General features: G+C 28.1%; 1 protein-coding gene across 2 annotated transcripts in view; it reads right to left on the bottom strand.

Annotated features, from left to right (window-relative positions):
• Positions 1–10,394: 10,394 nt before the first annotated feature.
• LOC113386914 (corticotropin-releasing factor-binding protein-like) overlaps positions 10,395–18,269 on the bottom strand; it is a 46,096-nt gene continuing 38,221 nt past the window's right edge. For both annotated transcript variants that reach the window (XM_026624672.1, XM_026624673.1), the window contains exon 8: positions 10,395–11,414. In XM_026624672.1, coding sequence (XP_026480457.1) covers positions 11,272–11,414 — 143 coding nt within the window. In that variant the 3' untranslated portion in view covers positions 10,395–11,271. The remainder of the gene's footprint in view (positions 11,415–18,269) is intronic.

The raw sequence follows: 18,269 nt of genomic DNA, 5'->3' as shown, positions 1-18,269 counted from the left end.
TGATTTTATTATACAACAGTAATGAATTTATTTCGATTACAAAAATGAAGTGTTTTTTAGTTGAACTTCTCTAAGTAAATGAAAGTGAATCCGCAAATTATCCATTTCATTGAAGTGCTCTTTGGTAAATCACATTTTTTGTTTTTTGGTCTGACGTTAATACAAACAAAGCGGATGGTTTTCCAACTCGTGAACAGGCAACGTATAACTGCCCATGTGAAAAACAATGATTTTCTAAATAATCTATTTGAAATTTATCCCGCAAACACTAAGCGATTGGCCTTGCGACTTGTTATTGCGAACGCAAGGCGAACTGGAAATTGCAATCGTTTGAAGTCAAACGGAAGACCAGTCGGAATCATTGGTATGTCACCAAATCGCCAGCAATTTTTGATTGAATGGTGAAATTCAGTGCGTGTACATCATTATTCTTTGCGGCAAGAATTGCTCGTTGACTTAACCAAGCATAATTCTGATAATTCTCACTAATGTCATTACTCAAATTTTTAATTACGGTGCGTGAAGTTCCAGCAATTTGCATTAGGGCACGATGCCATGCACCACTAATTTTCTTAGCTATAAACCTTGCCCGAGACCTTTCCAACGAATGCAAAATTGTCGAAATCGGTTTGTGCGAGAAAGGAAAACCCGACTTATTTTCATATATATAGAAAATATTCAATAGAAAAAATAAACTTTTGTAACAAATTCTTTATAAGAAAACATAAAACTATATCTACATATTCAATAAAAAAATAAAATTTTGTAACATTTTTTTTAATGAAAACCTATTATTAACATCAAACAATATTAATGTGATGAATGTGATTGTTTATTTTTACACAAATAATTAAATCTAAGCTCAATTTGTTAGTGCAGATCGTAATAAATTTTCAACGTTTATTAAAATTGAACGGTATTTTGATTTTATGTAAGTTAATGTAGAAGAGGCTGATTCACATAAATATGTTGCACAAAATGGCAATAATATTCTGATTTGATTTCAATCCAAAATTCATGCACAGACACTTGAAAAAATCTGAGTTGCAAGGTAGTATCACTTGTTATATCGGTAAATTCCTCTTGTGCTTTTAAATTTGAAAAATTAATTTCTTCCATTTCAATTGAAAATGGATTGCAAATCTTATGTTGTGTATCGATATCATTGAGAAAATACCTATGGATGTAAACTTCTATATTCTTCAAATGATTAACTATAATTTTTGTTATAGGAGTATCTTTTTTTGAAATATTGTTACTAATTATATACTCGTCAGTAAATGAAATCCACTTGCGATCCACTTTCCATTCTGTTTTTCCATATAAGAATTATTTTAACAAAGGCCTTAAGTTTATTTTTTAACATAAACATATTAACGCAGAATCCCTGCATTGATAAATTCATATCATTGATTTTATCAAAAATATTGGCCAAATAGCATAGCTTGAGAAGCCATAAGTTATCGTGAAAATAGTCGGCCTAATAATACTAATTTTAAAATTTTGTTTATAATGATTGAAAAGTATCAGATCTTTGCGACCCCTTTTCAGTAGTCTCGACCCCCACTTTAAGAAGCCCTGCTGTAGTTTATCCGCAAATTTAGTGTAATTTAGAGTAGTATTTGACTGAATTTATTTATTGTTTAATTTTATAGATAGTAAACAAAATTATTTTAATTTTATTTAGTAGAACTAAAAAATAATAGTTTATCTTGATTAAATAACTTTGAAAATAATCATTCGTTTTTCATGCACCATTTTCACATATAAGAATGAAAATATTTTTAAATAAGAAAAAATTTATTAAATAAAAAAAATAAAGAAATATTAGATACATGTTGATACATACTTGTTAATATCAATTTTAGTTTTAAAAAAAAATTAAGCTAAACTTTTATTTTGTTCCGAGCAATTTTAATTAATTAATTTTAAACATCCTAATTATTTTTTGCTTAATAAAATATGATTTAAAAAAACTGAGAACGTATATTAAATTGCTACTTAGACATATCCTTGGTTTACTCACAAAATTTCCTGAAAAAGAAAATACTCCCATACTTGCGACCAAATTATGCTTTAATTGTTTTTAAAGCCTGATATAATAATTCTAAGTTTTTTGTTCTTTAGTTTGTGGCTTCTAGAGTTTAAAACTCTTTTTTTTAAATTGAGTAGAGGAAAATACTTCTTTAAGAAGAAGTCACATTGATTTAAATTAATATATACACTGGTATAAAAATCTAAATTATTATATACAAAACCTTTCTGGGAACCATTCCAGACTGATAAAATATCAAATGCTATTGAAACGATATGATTTCAAGAATCAAAACGCTTTCATCTATTTTCTGTATTTGGCTATATTTGTCATTTTCCATTTATAAAGCGAAAACCGACTTTTTGCACTAAAAAACCGGTTGTCGAATTCCGTAATTTTCGCCAAAAAACCGGTTTTTAAAACCGGTTTTTGAAAACCGACAAACCCTATGCAGAACGTTAGTTCAGTTCGAAATAAATTCCATTACCAGGGTGTAGCCATTGTTGGCAATCAAAACAGCAGCACCAGCAATAAATAAGCAAACAAACAAAAGTGCAAAAAGAGCAAATAGCAAGAGCACACTATACCATGACCAATTTGTCATGCTTTGCCATCATCATCCAGAGTAATAGCAATAGCAATAGTGCTCACACATATTGTGCTCGTGTTTATTTGCACTCGTTTCTGGTGGTGCTCGCTCATTCATTGCTCATTGTGAGCAACGGCCCCCATGCTCCTCTATTTAGATGCGAAGGTAAAACAGGGAAGGACGAGGTGAAAATTCAACGGACCAAACTTTTTAGTTGTCGTAACGAATTGTCCGAATCGAGCCCATAACGAGTATATTCGTCAATCGCAGTGACCTATTTACAAGGATTAAACTATTATTTTGGCTTGTGGACAAGTTGCTTAAAAAAAATTTTTTTTGGATTTTGAGCAGATTTTTGGGTTTGAATAATAAGTATATAAACGTCATAATAAAACTCTAGGTGTGATAATAAATATACTCCAAGAAATCAAGATTTAATGAAAAGTATTTGAAATGTATTTGTAAATATTGGATAAAACAAATATTTTTTTGTAAAAACTTTATTTTTTTTTTCGAAATCCTGTCACATATTATTTTTGTCACATTTATCCTGTCACATTTTATTGTTATCTCGCAATTGAATCTGTTGAATTTTAATCTCTCGATTTTTATACTCTTGCAAACTGAATATTTAAGTATTTTATATTCATTTGAGTATTTGAAAAAATCGACACAAAAGTTCTAACATAGTAAAGCAGATTTCAACTTTCCGTATGGTAAGTTATAGTAATCGCAAAAAAATCAAAAATATTTTTTTCTATATATATCTTTGCGTTTCAGGGGTTTCTAAACATTTTGGCATACCTTAGAAAAAATTGATGTATGTGTGTGTGTATGCGGATAAAAATTTTCGTCGATTATTTTTAATCATCTAAATATCATTTTTGGTACTTTTTGCCCCGTACCTCCAAAACGGCTAAACCTGCCTCCGCCAGAAATTAATCAGCACGTATCCTTATCAATACGAATTGAATGATTAATTTTTGAATTATTCAAATTGGTTGTATACAATTACAATTTGTATCCGCACACACGCACACATACCCACACACATATATACATTTTTCTAAGGTATGCCAAAATGTTCAGAAACCTTTGAAATGTAAAGATATATAAAAATTTTCATTTTCGATTTTTTTGAGATTACTATAACTTGCTCTACTGGATGTTAGAAATAATAAATTTGGCGGCCAAAAATGAACGTTAGATATATATACATCGTGTTATAAGATATTTTATAAAGATTATCATGGTAAACACAAATTTTGTGTACATTTATATGCTTTTATAATTCGCTCCAAATCAGCTATGTGGCGCGTTTGCTTGTTAAAACAAATCAAAATACAAAGAAAAATCAAAATATAAAAAAATCAAATTTTTCAGATAAGTCAATTTTTTTTCAATAGTTTCAAAATTTTCCGTCTGGTTTTGCAAAAAAAAATTTAATAATTCAAAAGTTTCAGCGATTTGCCAAGGCACGATGCTAGCCAGAGGCACTACTAATTTTTTTCTTAAATCCTCTTACATTTTAAAGTTATCTCGCAATTGAATTTTAATCTCTCAATTTGTATGTATCCTTTTGCAAACTCAATCTCTAGTTTTCTTTTTTCAAAAAGTTTTACTTTCATCTGAGTATTTCTCTAAAAAATCTACACAAAAGTACTAATATAATATAGCGGATTTTTTCGTTCATTTCTTGTATAGGGGGCGTCCATTGATCACGAGGTTTTTAAGGGTAGGTGGGGGTTTTTACAAAAACAAAAAATATATCGCGTAAAGGAGAAAAAGGTATAGTAAAATATCACGTGTATTTTTATCTCACTTGATTTTTTTTTAACAAAATCTAAACATTTTCAAAAAAAATATAAAAAATACAATTGTTTCTCGTAACTAAATTTACGTGATATTTGGTGGGGCCGACGAGGAGATGGGGTCCAAAAATCATTAAAAAACCGATCACGTGATTAATGGGCGTCCCTTTATCATAATGTATCGTTTGAAGATATTCTTTATTTATAACAGAACCAATTGTATTTATATTTTGACCAGCAGTGCTATAAATAGCGTTTCGTTGCGTTAAACATTGTTTGTTCTGTCAGCGGCAGGATTTTAATTTATTACGATTGCCGTATCCTGCCTCTGGGTGTTCCGTAAATGATTTGTGGACCTATTCAGGCACACACAACACACAAATATACAAACACACACAAACACACACACACGCACACACAAATACATATATAACAAAAATAACGTTACAATGAAAATTGCATACATTCTAAATAAACTTTTACACAAAATCTAAATCTAAATAAACTTTTTCGCAAAAAACACGATTTGCTAATTTTATTAACGATTTTTCGACGTCATTCTGAATAGAATGATATCAAATTTGGAAAAAGTATGTGTGTGTGTGTGTATGAGAGCCAAATTTTGGCCTTTCGTCGACATTTATCCAAAATCGGGGCTGAACCGATTTCAAAAATCTAGAAGCCATTCGATAAAACTCGACAAGGACTAACTTCGTGTGATGATCGGTGAAGCCTGTTCTTTGTAATTAGCAAAATGATGTAAAATTTTTAAAGACCACGTTTTTAGTCCACAATTTCAAACTTTGCATAAAATAAACAATTTGCTCTTATTTAATTAAATTAATTATATTAGTTGGTAGGTCAATCGCCCATCGCCCAACGATAGATATAATGGATAAATAGATAGACACCTATTTTAATGGGATTCCAGGTGCAAAAACCTATATAAATTTAATATTCTGCATTCTTCTTGCATTATGGATGTGAAAGATACCGTTGTAAATTTTCTATTGTCCGTCGTTGGAATAATAATCCGATTAGAATGCCTCGGGGGGCTTCGCCGGGATTAACATGCGAATTGCCCTCCGACTGGAGGAAAAAACAGTTACAGAGTGTAATAGAAAAAGAGGTGCTGCAGAATTACATACATATATATATATATACATACACACATATATACATACATATATACATACACGCATACACATACAGAGATCCATATTTTTTAAGGTATGGCAAAATGTTCAGAAACCTTTGAAACAAAAATTTGTAAAAATAATATTTTTGGTACTTTTACGATTACTACAACTTACCCTACTGGAAGTTAAAAAAAAAAAACATTTTAAAAATAACCATAAATTTTTACCCTCCTACCACAATCTTCTAATTCGCAAAAGTCATGTTAGTTATTATCAAATAATTTTCATCCTGCATTCAAAATCCAACTTTCAATAATATTTTATCATAATTATAAAAAACTTATATTACTCCTATTTTTAAAATAATTTAATTATAATCGTTTTTTTAATTGATGATGCTCTAAGAACTTTTAAAACGCTTAACTTTAGAATTCCAGAAGTTTATAAAAAAAATTTAACAGATTTTAAAACTTGGTAAAAATATATAGTTTCTTTCTATTTCCCAAAAACATCATATTTCTATTTCGTTTCTATCAATTTTCTTGACCTACCATATCGACTGAAAGTTTTATTTTATTCAAATGATAATGTTCAGAATAATTTCTGTATACAAAACTTTTCCATTGAAGCTTCTTTTCTCGTCTTGTGTGCTGGTGAAAAGTAGCATTAAGGAAACTTTTCGAAAATATTCGAATCACGATCCGTCAACTGGCTACGCTTCGAACATTATAAAACCTTAAAAAGGAAGGAAGGAACACTTTTGCTCGAGAATAGAACAGTGGCGTAGAAAAAAAACTATTCTTAATCGGTTGGCCGAGAAAACTTGTCAAATGGCTGAATTTGTGTATTGATGTGTATTTACTTGTCGTGCGTATAAAACAGTGACAATTTGCTACTTTACCAAAATATTCTTAACCAGTTGACTGTGATTGACGAGTATAATCGTCATGGAAAAGTGGCCGATTTGTACATTGACATGTATACACGTCATGCGTATAAAACAGTGCCCATTTGCTACTTCACCATAATATATTTAACCACTTGACTGTAATTGACGAGTATACTCGTCGTAAAAAAGTGGCTGAAGTTGTGTATTGACGTGTATACTTGTCATATGCATAAAACTGTGACGATTTGCTAATTTACTAAAATATTCTTAACCAGTTGACTGTGATTGACGAGTATACCTACTCGTCATTGAGAAGTGGCATCCTTGTGTATTGACGTATTTATTTGTTTTTCGTATAAAACAGTGACCATTTGCTACTTTGCCAATTAAATGTTATCGACGAATATACTCGTCATGGAGAAGTAACCTTGTGTCTTGACGTGCATACTCCTCATTTGTATAAAACAGTAATCATTTGCTACGTCACCAGTTAAATGTGATTCACGAATATACCCGTCATGGCGAACAGGTCGGATTTACACATTGGCGTGTATACTCGCCATGCGTATAAAACAACGATTATTTGTTACTTTATCAGTAGTATGAGACGCTTATACTCGTCATGGAGAAACGGCAATTTTGTGTACTGACGTGTATACTCGTGATGCGTATAAAACAGTGACCGTTGGATGTTTTAAATTTAAATTTTGAAAAAAAAAACATTCCAAAATATCAAGTTGCTGTCGATATTTTGAGACTAAAATTCCATAAAATAATTATTTTTAATTTAATTTTAACGTGCTCAAAAATTTTGACTCACAAATACACACACACACACAGATATAGCAATTTTGATCTCAAATGATTCAGAATGACTTAAAACGTCAAGAAAGTTGATTTCGGTAAAAAAAACATCGTAAACTAACAATAAAAGTTTATAATAATAAAAAGTTATAAAAAATAGGATTAATTTTGACACTGCAAATATCAATATTAATATATAAATTTCCAAAAATTTGGTTTTATTTCCTTAGCCCTTAACGCAATCAAAGCTCCGCACGCATGTGCTGCGTGCGATCGTTTTAATATTAGTTATAATTCGATTTTAGTATAATAGTTGAGCACAAGGAGAAGTATGAGCTTAAAAAAAATAGTAATTGTATATGGAATACAAAATACTGCGTTTCTATCTCAAAATAATTAAAATATTTTTCCATTGGTGATAAAAAAAATTTCAAAAATATTTTCTAAACAGTATTAAAAAGAATTGAAGCCAAAGCTAAAAAAAAGTGTACGAACTAATTTTCCTTTATCAACATTTTGGTAAACAAATTTCTTTATCGCCATAAACACACAAGAAACTATAATTATTAATACATTTATATTATGACATCCAAGAAAAATTAAATCTACGCCACTGGGCAATAAAACGTCTATCGAAATATATTTGTACTAACACAAGGACGAGAAAAAGTATCAAATACATCCTTTTTACGAGATCAACGCAAAACAAGATCATCTCTGTCAACATGATGCCACTGGAAGAGGACTTATGGATATTATATACACATAAACATGCACATACACACAGCTATATAATTATTTATATATACACATTCATGTATATTATATTTACCACGTGCAGAATTTAACTTATATCAGCATTAAATTACATAAATTAATTATTGCTTCTAGAACTATTATTTGTACAAAATTGTTTGGTTAAAAAATGAAAAATTATTTTCTCATTCTTACAAAATTACCTATTTAATTTAGATCCATTGACATTGATAAATATTTTTGGCAAATGTCAAAAAGTTTTATCAAAATTGGACTTGCCGTTTGAAACAACATTACAAAAAATCCAAAAATAAAATAATGATCACTGAACATACAGAAATTATAATCATGGCTTAAATTTCGATGTTGGTGCAGTACTTTATCATGGGACAAAAAAGCCTCAGAGACGCTTTGCAGAATCATGCTACATTCAAAAAAACAAAAATAGCATTAACAAGCGCAATGATACCTCTTTGTTTTGTAAAAATGCACTAGTAATATTAAACAAGTAGTTCATTAGTATATATATGTAAAAGGTGCTAGGTTCTATCTAGCACTGTGGACAACCTGGTAACAAGCAGTATTGAATAAACGACTCCCTTGTAACCATATATCCAATTACTACAACAAAATAGTATTCTGTTGCAAAATTAAAATCCACTATGGATAAAAAAATTATCAAATTAAACTGAATAAAACTCGAATCAATATATACTATCTACCATAATTTGTATTGTTTTTTTTTAATATTTCAATAAATGTTTATTATTTTAATCACATATAATTAACATTCAGAACATTCAGTTTGTGTTTCAAATTTGAAATATTTTTTCACTACAAATTCTTTTTTTTGGCTTCTTTTTATAAATAATTTACAGGTTTATCATAGAAAATATATACAAAATAAATATGATGATATATAAATAGTTTTGTGTGACAACATCTGAATAAAAATAATTAAAAAATTAATTAAATTAACTTAGAAATTTTTGGAAACACTTTCAATATTCATTGAAAAAATAACGACATTTTTTAGTAAAACAAGAAAACATGTTTTTAAATTTTTTTCTGTCAAACGATTCAGAATAACTTGAAAGATTAATTTTAAAATTATTGTACTAATGTAGTAAAATCGAATGTTCTGGCAAAAACAAACTTTTATAATTTAAAATGATTTTGTCTTTATGAAATTATTTAATTAATTTACTAAATAAAATTTATAATAATTTAGTATATATTATATTTTTTATCTATTTTTTGTTGATAGTAGATGTTGTCACGTGTTTAAATATATTTTGTTTAACAATGTAAAAAAATTGCTATTATTTTAGTAAATATTTGATTTATATATAAATATAAATCAAATAGTAAAAATGTGTTTTAACATTAAGAAAAAAAATTCCGTTTAGTAAATAAAAAGTAAATATTTTAGTTAAAACAAATATTTATGATGATTTTTTTTACGGTTTAAAAATACTGGTAATTAGAATATTAATTAATATTTGTGTTATTAGTCAACTTTTTTTATCTACAAATAAAATGTTTTTATGAAAACAAAATTATGAAAAAATTCAAATTTTGATAAAAGTTACTTTAGCCACATCGGAGTTCACAATAAAAACTTGTGTAATAAATTTAACAAATTTGATTGTTTAAAACCAAAATATATATTACTAGACATATATAAAAATATATATAAAATTTTTGAATTTTTATAGAAATAACACATTTCAAAAGTAACATTTGCTGCAGTCACAATTCGATGCAAAACCACTTATTACTCTATTAAACAAAAATATTATCTTGACTTTGTTTCATTGATTTAAAATTTTGAATAAATTTTACTCAAAATGCTTTGAAATTTATTTAAAAAAGGTAAATAAATGAAAATTCAGTATATTTAAATTATATTCCAAGTAGTATTTGTATTCTCATTTTAAAGAGCTCTTTAAAAATCATACTTTGGAAACTTTGGCATCAATATGCATTTATAAAACAATTAATCATTTGTGATATATATATTTTTGAAAAATTTGTGCTATGGTATACAAACAGAAATTAATATTTACATACAAATTTTAAGTTGACTTGTATTTCCAGAAATAACAATTAATTAATGTTTTGTTAATTTTTTTATTACCCTCAGTAAATTTGCTTAAATCAAGCAAAAACTTTTATCGAATTTGTACCATCCGTTTAAAAACAAATCAATGACTGCAGTACTACAGTTTTCATATAGATGCCAGCAGTAGTTTTAAAAAAATCTTGAACACAAACCCATAAGAAATTAGTGATAGATAAGATTTCAACTACTATAATTTTTTACATAAACAATGTGACTAAAGTAAAATTTAAATGCACAAATAATTTTTATTAACTGTAAAGTTTGTTCCATGTTTAAAGTTTTTAAATCTTTTTTCTCATTATCAATTACAGTAGAAGGAGCTTGCAACTTTATCGTAGAATCAGAATGATATATAGCAATTAGTATTAATAATTATGTGAATATAAATTAGTATTTTTTGTTCTTACACACAAAAAACTATAACAAATTCCAAAAAGTTAACTTCAGTTGGAATAACATACACAGAGATGGCGCATCTGTTTTTTCTGAGACTTAAACGATTTCTGAGAGTTAAACGATTTAACAAATAATATTTTTATATTATATTTGGTAGGTGATTTTTAATGAAATAATTTACTGTTTTTTTTTCAAATAATCTAAGAAATAAATAAAAACACGAAAGGTTTTAGGCATTAACGATGTTTTGGAACTATATACGTTCCATCACCAGGTTTCTTAGCCAAAAAGTAGCATTAACAAGCGCTATGATACAAATTTAAATATATTGATAAATGTAATAAACAAGAGGAATTGCACTTAATTTTCTCTTCACAATTTGTCTTTTTTTCATAAAGTACGTAATAAACATCTAAATGCTAAATAACATCTTCGTGAAATTCCCTGATCATCAAAATAACTATTAATATAATAACTATAAAAATAACAGTTCTTGACTAAAAAAACCTGATAATGGTACGTATTCAGGTCCAAAACATCATAAATGTAGCATAATCAAAATCAAGATTCATATTCAATTCCAAGAAGTAAATAAAAATAATTTCTTATTCACTTATTGGAGTGAGTATAAATCTAATTTTGGATTCCCGATGATTGTTGCAAAGCTCCATTAGTCTTTATTAATACATTTTTTATTTTTTTATTTATTTGCATTGTAATTGTTGATTCAGACACCGCACACGACCGCCGACATGGCGCTGTAGTCTTGCTCCTCTGCCGGCCGTAACGTCAAAGTAATTTGGTTGTTGTACCGGCCGCTAGATTGCAGTCGCACCGTACTCACGCCGCAGAAAATCGCTTGCTCTCTCCCTAAAAATAATAATAATAATAATAATAATAAATACAAATTATTATTGCTGAAATTATTAAATGTAGATAAATGTTTTGGAATTTTTTGAATTATTTTCCAATTTAATATTTTCACACTTTCTATAAAAAATCCAATCTTTGGAGATTTTAATATATGTATGTTGAAAGTAAATAAACAAATCCAAGTGTTGAATTTGGTGAATTATTTAAAAACTGCATTTAATAAAAATTTAGTAAATAAAGCTTTTTGTACTTACCTTTATTTTTGTAAAAAAAACAGCTTCATTCTCCAATTCACATATATAAGCGTATCGATACACGAAACTACACAAATTCTAAGAAAACATAAAAATACTTACCACTTCTAAAATTTCTTCACGCCGGTTTAAATGAACAAAATTGTAAAAAAATATCACAAAAATATTTTTAAGCCACATATGATATCAAAATTAGGATCTTACCTCTTTATAATTGTTTCTTCCGTCAATTTTTTGGTAAATATATAAAGTAAGACATTCAGTGCACAAAATATAGGAAAAAATATTAGATTAGGTAAATTGAAGCTTAATTATTAAAGCAAATAATAAAGATAACACAGAAACAAAATCAAGCCTAATATGGATTATTCAATATTTAACCAATATTTTTTTTGCATAAAACAAAGATAAAGGTATGAGTGAACTAATAAGGTTTTAATATAATATTTTTATGTATAAATAAAACGACTTGCTATAATTAACTAATATTTATCTAAAACGTCCCATTAAATTTAATTGAACATAATCTGTCTAGATCATCTAACATTTGACGTATGAGCGCCGTCCATTGTTTCATTTTAAATTAAGCTTCTACAGAAAAAAAAATTAAAAATGTAAAGTTTCTACGTCGTTTTGAAATTATTTCTTACCTATCACACAACCTCCGCATTAGCACAAATATTTCAAGACTAAATATGGCTAAATCGTTTCAGCCGTTTTAGAGCCTTATCATATCTAGCATAATACCGAGTTCCATAAAATTATAAATAAATAATAAATATAAACTCTTAAAATCCATAACAAAATCTTGTAACACAACGTGAGACAATACTTATGTTTGATTTTTTAATATTTTTGAAAATTCGAACAAGTATTTATTCTGATAATTTTTAGATAATATCTAGTCAAAATCATCTAACATTTGACGCATGAGCTCAATCCATTGTTTTATTTTAAATTACGCTTCTACAAAAAAAAATAATTAAAAACAAATTTCTACGTCGTTTTGAAATAATTTCACAAATCTTTCAAGACAAAAAGAGGCCAAATCGGTGCAGCCGTTTCAGAGCCTCAGCATACCTTACATAATACCGAGCTCCATTTTCATATATGAGGAGATAATAAAAAAATTAAATATAATTCTTGAATATTTTTGAAAATTCCAACAGTTATTTACTCTGACAATTTCTAGATAATTTCCGATTTCAAGTTTTCAAAAATTGTACATAAACCTTCCCTTAATTTGTTCACGTGTGGGTTGTTTAAACTTCATGACTTTACAAAGTTTTGGAAGTGAAATTGAATATTTCCATCGTGAGTGATAAAATCGAAATTGTTATTTAATATAATTTCATCGTCTTTGAATAAAACAAGACGCGATTACACGCCTAATGAGATTTCCAACAACTTAAATTGTTTCCCTTTTGTTAACTCAAAGGTAAATTATTGACAAAAGAAAAGTTGGAGATATAAAATATAAATAGATGCAGTGATGTTTTAAATATAAATATTTTCGCATTTTAACAACATATCCTTTACATTGATTTATTATAATCTGGATCGTTTCAAGTTTCACAATTCACCATTATATCCATCAAACAATTAAAACAAATATAGCTTTAATAGCTTTTCAAGTATTACGTAACCGTTACAATAATAATATTACAAATGACTTACGTCACAAATGAAACCTTAGAAATATCTTAATCAAAGGACAAAAGATTCATAAATAGAATAAGCCGATTTTAGATTTTGAATTCGCGTATTGAATAGAACAATTATAGTATTAATTTATTGGTTTATTTATATAGGAATACGGACAACTAGTATTTATAGATACTTTTTTTGTAATCAATTTGAGTTGATCTTAAAATCAACAAACTTTTAATTATTTAATAATAAAAATCAATTGACGAGAGCGTTAGGAAAAGTATGATCGGGCAAGACAGATCTAAAAATAAAAACTTGTTCTATGTTTTTTTTTAATTATCTACGTTAGTATCAACAAATTGGAATAGTTGGAAGATTTTTCATAAAAATCTGTGAAATTATTGTAACACGTTAATTGCTGCGATAATATAAAAAAAATCACATAGGCCATGGTTGCCTTATTAGATGATTTAGTTACGAACAAAATGTTTTTGCCAAAATTTCTGAAAACACTATTTTTTGTGTCACACATATGACTCATATGACACCATATTAAGATACTGACATGGCATTTAACGTGTTATTTTTAAAGTCCCGTAAATTTTTGAATTTCTTCACGTTTTGAAGGTTTCTGAACATTTTGGCATACCTCAGAAAAAATTGATATGTGTGTGTATTCGTCCTTATGGATACAATTTTTCGTCCACGTTTTCGGGCGCACGGATCAACCGATTTAAATGGTTCAGAAAACATTCGATTCATATTGATAGGGAGATATGCTGATTAGTTTTAGGCAAAGGCAGGTCCTGACATTTCGGAAATACGGAGCCAGGAGTGCAGAAAATAGAAATCGAGTTTTTGAGAGAAAGGAGCATCCGATTTGAATGATCTAAAAAACATTCAATTGGTAATGATTGGGAGCAGTGGATATTAGTTTTTGGCAAAGGCAGGTCCATTTGTTTTAAGGATACCGAGCTAAATGTGCAAAAAATGGCAGTTTTTGAGAGAACTAAGCGTAACTAATTTGAATGAATCAAAAAACTTTCTGCTTGGTTTGAGAAAATAATTGCTTTTGGAAAAAGATTTTTTTCTTAAATTTCCAAAATATTTTTTTTTGAGATTCAAAATTAATTCGAATTTTAATTTTAATTCTAGCTAAAGTTTTAAAGCTCACCTATATACTTCAAATATATAATTTTAACTTTGCAATTCAGTTTACATATTTTTACTTAAATATTAGACAATGTCTTTTATTTTTAATCCGATTTATTAAGATTTGTTTATTTACGTTCCTGTATTATTTTATTATTCAGAAATTTTATTTATATTATTTATTAATTTTATTTTTATTATTATTTCCTTCTATTTTATATTAAATCATCATATTACGGATATTATTTTCAAGTAAATTCTATTCTTTACACTCTTATTTATTCAAATTTATGTTATTATTTATCAATATTACTAGATGTTGATTATTTAACAGTTGTAATAAATATTGAAATTAAAAAAAAATTACGTCCCTGCAATACATGTATGAGTAACAGTATTTATAATAATATATTTGAAAACATTTAATATTCCTTGAACAGATCATTATGGGAAATTCCAGCAAATTGCCTTAAGGCACGGTGCCATACAACACTAGTTTATGACTAAATTAAATAACTAAAATGACCTTAAAAACATTGAACAATAAAAAAATTTAATAAACGGATGACGTTTTTATCCGCCCATGACATTTTACTAAGCGCTCAATATAGTGCGAAATGCTTTTGTCATGCAAATCTTTTCTCGATGGAAGTAAATATCACTGAAGAAAATAACTACTTTTTAAATGACAAAACTATCCACATAAGAAGTGCCAAACTGAAACTCGAAACGTATAAAAATCTAGTAAACAAAAATTTAATTCTTCACTCTTGTACCAAGTAGACGAAAATTCACCCAATGCAGACTCAAGTATATTTTATCCCTCGACCCTCGCCTTGTCAACAACTGCCATCCCCTATTAAAATTCCGCAATACATCACCCCATAAGACTTTTATACCGCATACTGTTTGAACAATGAAAAAGGCCTCCTTTCGCCTACTTTTGACTCAACGGGAGACATAAATACACATCCTGATACATACGAGATGTGACATATTGGGAAATGGATGTTTTTTATAGAAACATTTTAAGGCTTAGCCTTTCCCTTGAAGGAAAATGATTGCACGTAATCGCATCAGGCAACACCACTTTGAGAAATAAACTTCGATGGTAGGATGGAAGATTTTTTTGGGTATTGGGTAAAAATAGACGAGAGGAGTGAAGGTTGATTTAATAATGGACATATCTGGTAAGTTTATTCTTTTACAAGGCCAATATTAAACTAGTTGAGTGTATTGCATCGTGCCTTAAAGCAAATTGCTGGAACTTCCCGTACTGTAATGAAATATTCGAAAAATTTTAAACGTTTTTTTACAAATACTGTAACTTTCATTATTTTTGCTATCTCGTTATATCTGAGTAAATCATAAATCTATTTATCTATAGAACATTAAAAATTGTCATTTCATTTCGAATTCAATTTCAAAAAAATTGTTGCCTAATTTACACAAAATTGAAAAAGTGCTCCCGTATAGTCACAGTCTAAACGCATTTGCGAATAATTCTTTGCGACATTTTCAGTTATACTGTGCTTAACTTGGCGGCATTTTCACATTTTCTCATTTTTCAATAGTTTCAATAATTTTGGAGTACATAAACAGTCTAAACGCACTTGGGTAAACATTTGTACCAAAAAGGCGCTCAGACTGTGCTTAGTTTGGGTAATTTATTGAATTTTTAATCCAAAATTACAAAAATATTTTATGGAAAATAAAAAAAGATGTAACAATTTTTTATCCTCAAAAGCAATTGCTTTGTCAATACGAGCAGAAAGTTTTTTAGATCATTCAAATCGGACGCTTAATTCACTTAAAAACTGCCATTTTTCCACATTTAGCTCTGTATTTTCGAAATGTTAGAACCTGTCTTTGCCAAAAACTAATCACATCTTCTCCCAATCCGATACTCCGTTCTCTCAAAAATTCGATTTGTATTTTCTGCACTCTTTGCTCCGTATCTACGAAACGGCTGCACCTGCCTTTGCCAAAAACTAATCGGCACATCTTCCTATCAATAGGGATCGAATATTTTTTAAACCATTGACATACAAAACATACACACAAACATCCATTTTTTCTAAGGTGTGCTAAAATATTCAGAAACCTTCAAAACGTCGAGGAACGAAAAAATTTTTTTTTTCGATTTTCGGCCCATTACTATAACTACCCTACGGGAAGTTAATTATGGTAAACGTAGTTCAACTAGTTTTACATAAGATAGTTCTACACTTGAAATGTTTGGATTTTGAAACTGATTTTGTTAGGGATTGCAAAAAAATTAGAAGTGGGTGCAATTTTGCCTTACAAAGTCAAAGTACTGATCACGACGTTTGTCCTGTATGGACTCCTAAACTACTGAACCGATTTTAGATTTATATTGCCTATTATTTGCACTCATATTCAACTTAAGCGCTTAGCAATATCCTATGGATTCATTCTAATCAACTCGATACTTCCCAAATATCAGTATATCCATAGAATTTTTCCTCATCCTCAAGTAATCCATCCTGATTACTTACCTCAATAAATTCAAATTACCATGAACGACTCCTCAGTGTCCATTCTTTCCATTTTGCATCCCATAAATTACTTAAAAGGTTGTCTTAAGGATCAACTTTTGACCTACTATTTTAATAAATGGTTTCCCAAACGCAGCTTGAAGTAAATCTCCTGCTGTTTTATTTTGGAGAATATTTACATGGAAGAGAAAAAGGTCAAGTGATATTTACGGCTCGAGATTTTAGTAGAAATATTGTTTATATACAAGTAACAAAATTTAAAAAAACACTAGCCAGGAATATTAATCTTTATGAAGTAATACTTCATAAAATACTTTTGATTTCTCACCGACAATTTCATACATATATTAATAGCCTTATGAGATTGTTCGCAGAAACAACATTATATATATTAATATGTGTACAAAAAATCCAAAGTCTAATTTACGAGACAACAAGAATCTTCGTACGCAATTTTATTAATAAGATTACTTTTTATGTGTTTAACATTTTATGGAAACTCGTAAAAAAGTAAAATCATTTTCTTGTTCGCAAACATTAGCGATTTATAAAAGCGTTTGTTGCTTGCGTACAATTAGTAATTTATAGCAAGATAATATATAATAATTCTCCGAAAAAAATAAATAAATATATATATGTATATATATATATATATATATATATATAATGTTTTTCATTCATTTGTGTGATGTTAATTTATGTGGAGATTTTATGATATTGGCATAAAAAAACTAATTGAGTTATTTTGCTCTTTCTAAAGTGGAAGAGAGATGTTCATTAAAAATAAAAATTAAAATAAGACCATGATCATTGATCATAAAAAAAATTATTAAATATAATTAAACTTAGTTTCAATTTCGATGTTGTTGCAGTACTTTATAATAACACGAATACGTCTTAAGGACGCTTTGCAGAATCAAGCTTTATTCAAATGGGCAAAAAAGCATGAACAAAGCGAATGATACATCTTTGCTTTGTGAAAATTGTTAAGTATAATCAAATAAAATTTCAAAAACAATTTTGTTTAAAAAAAAATTAATCAAAAATATCAACTAATATGTGTAAACTTAATGATCAAAACAGATAAAACACTCTTATTACCCTCGCGTAATATTTTAAATATATATTTTATATATCTCTGCTTTTCATGTTAGTTATTTCAAGTATGATTATTCACCTAAGATTATGATGGCAATTTATAATCTCATTTAATAAATTATTTCGGGTTTCAATTTATTCGCTTCGTTAGTGTTGCTTCAAATCTTCATCATTAATTG

Source organism: Ctenocephalides felis, unplaced genomic scaffold (genome assembly GCF_003426905.1).
Source record: "Ctenocephalides felis isolate EL2017-DRISC unplaced genomic scaffold, ASM342690v1 CF-g0.4_SCAFFOLD_03571, whole genome shotgun sequence".
Taxonomy (NCBI): domain Eukaryota; kingdom Metazoa; phylum Arthropoda; class Insecta; order Siphonaptera; family Pulicidae; genus Ctenocephalides; species Ctenocephalides felis.
Note: the sequence above shows the minus strand (reverse complement) of the source record. Positions and strands in the feature narration are given on the sequence as shown.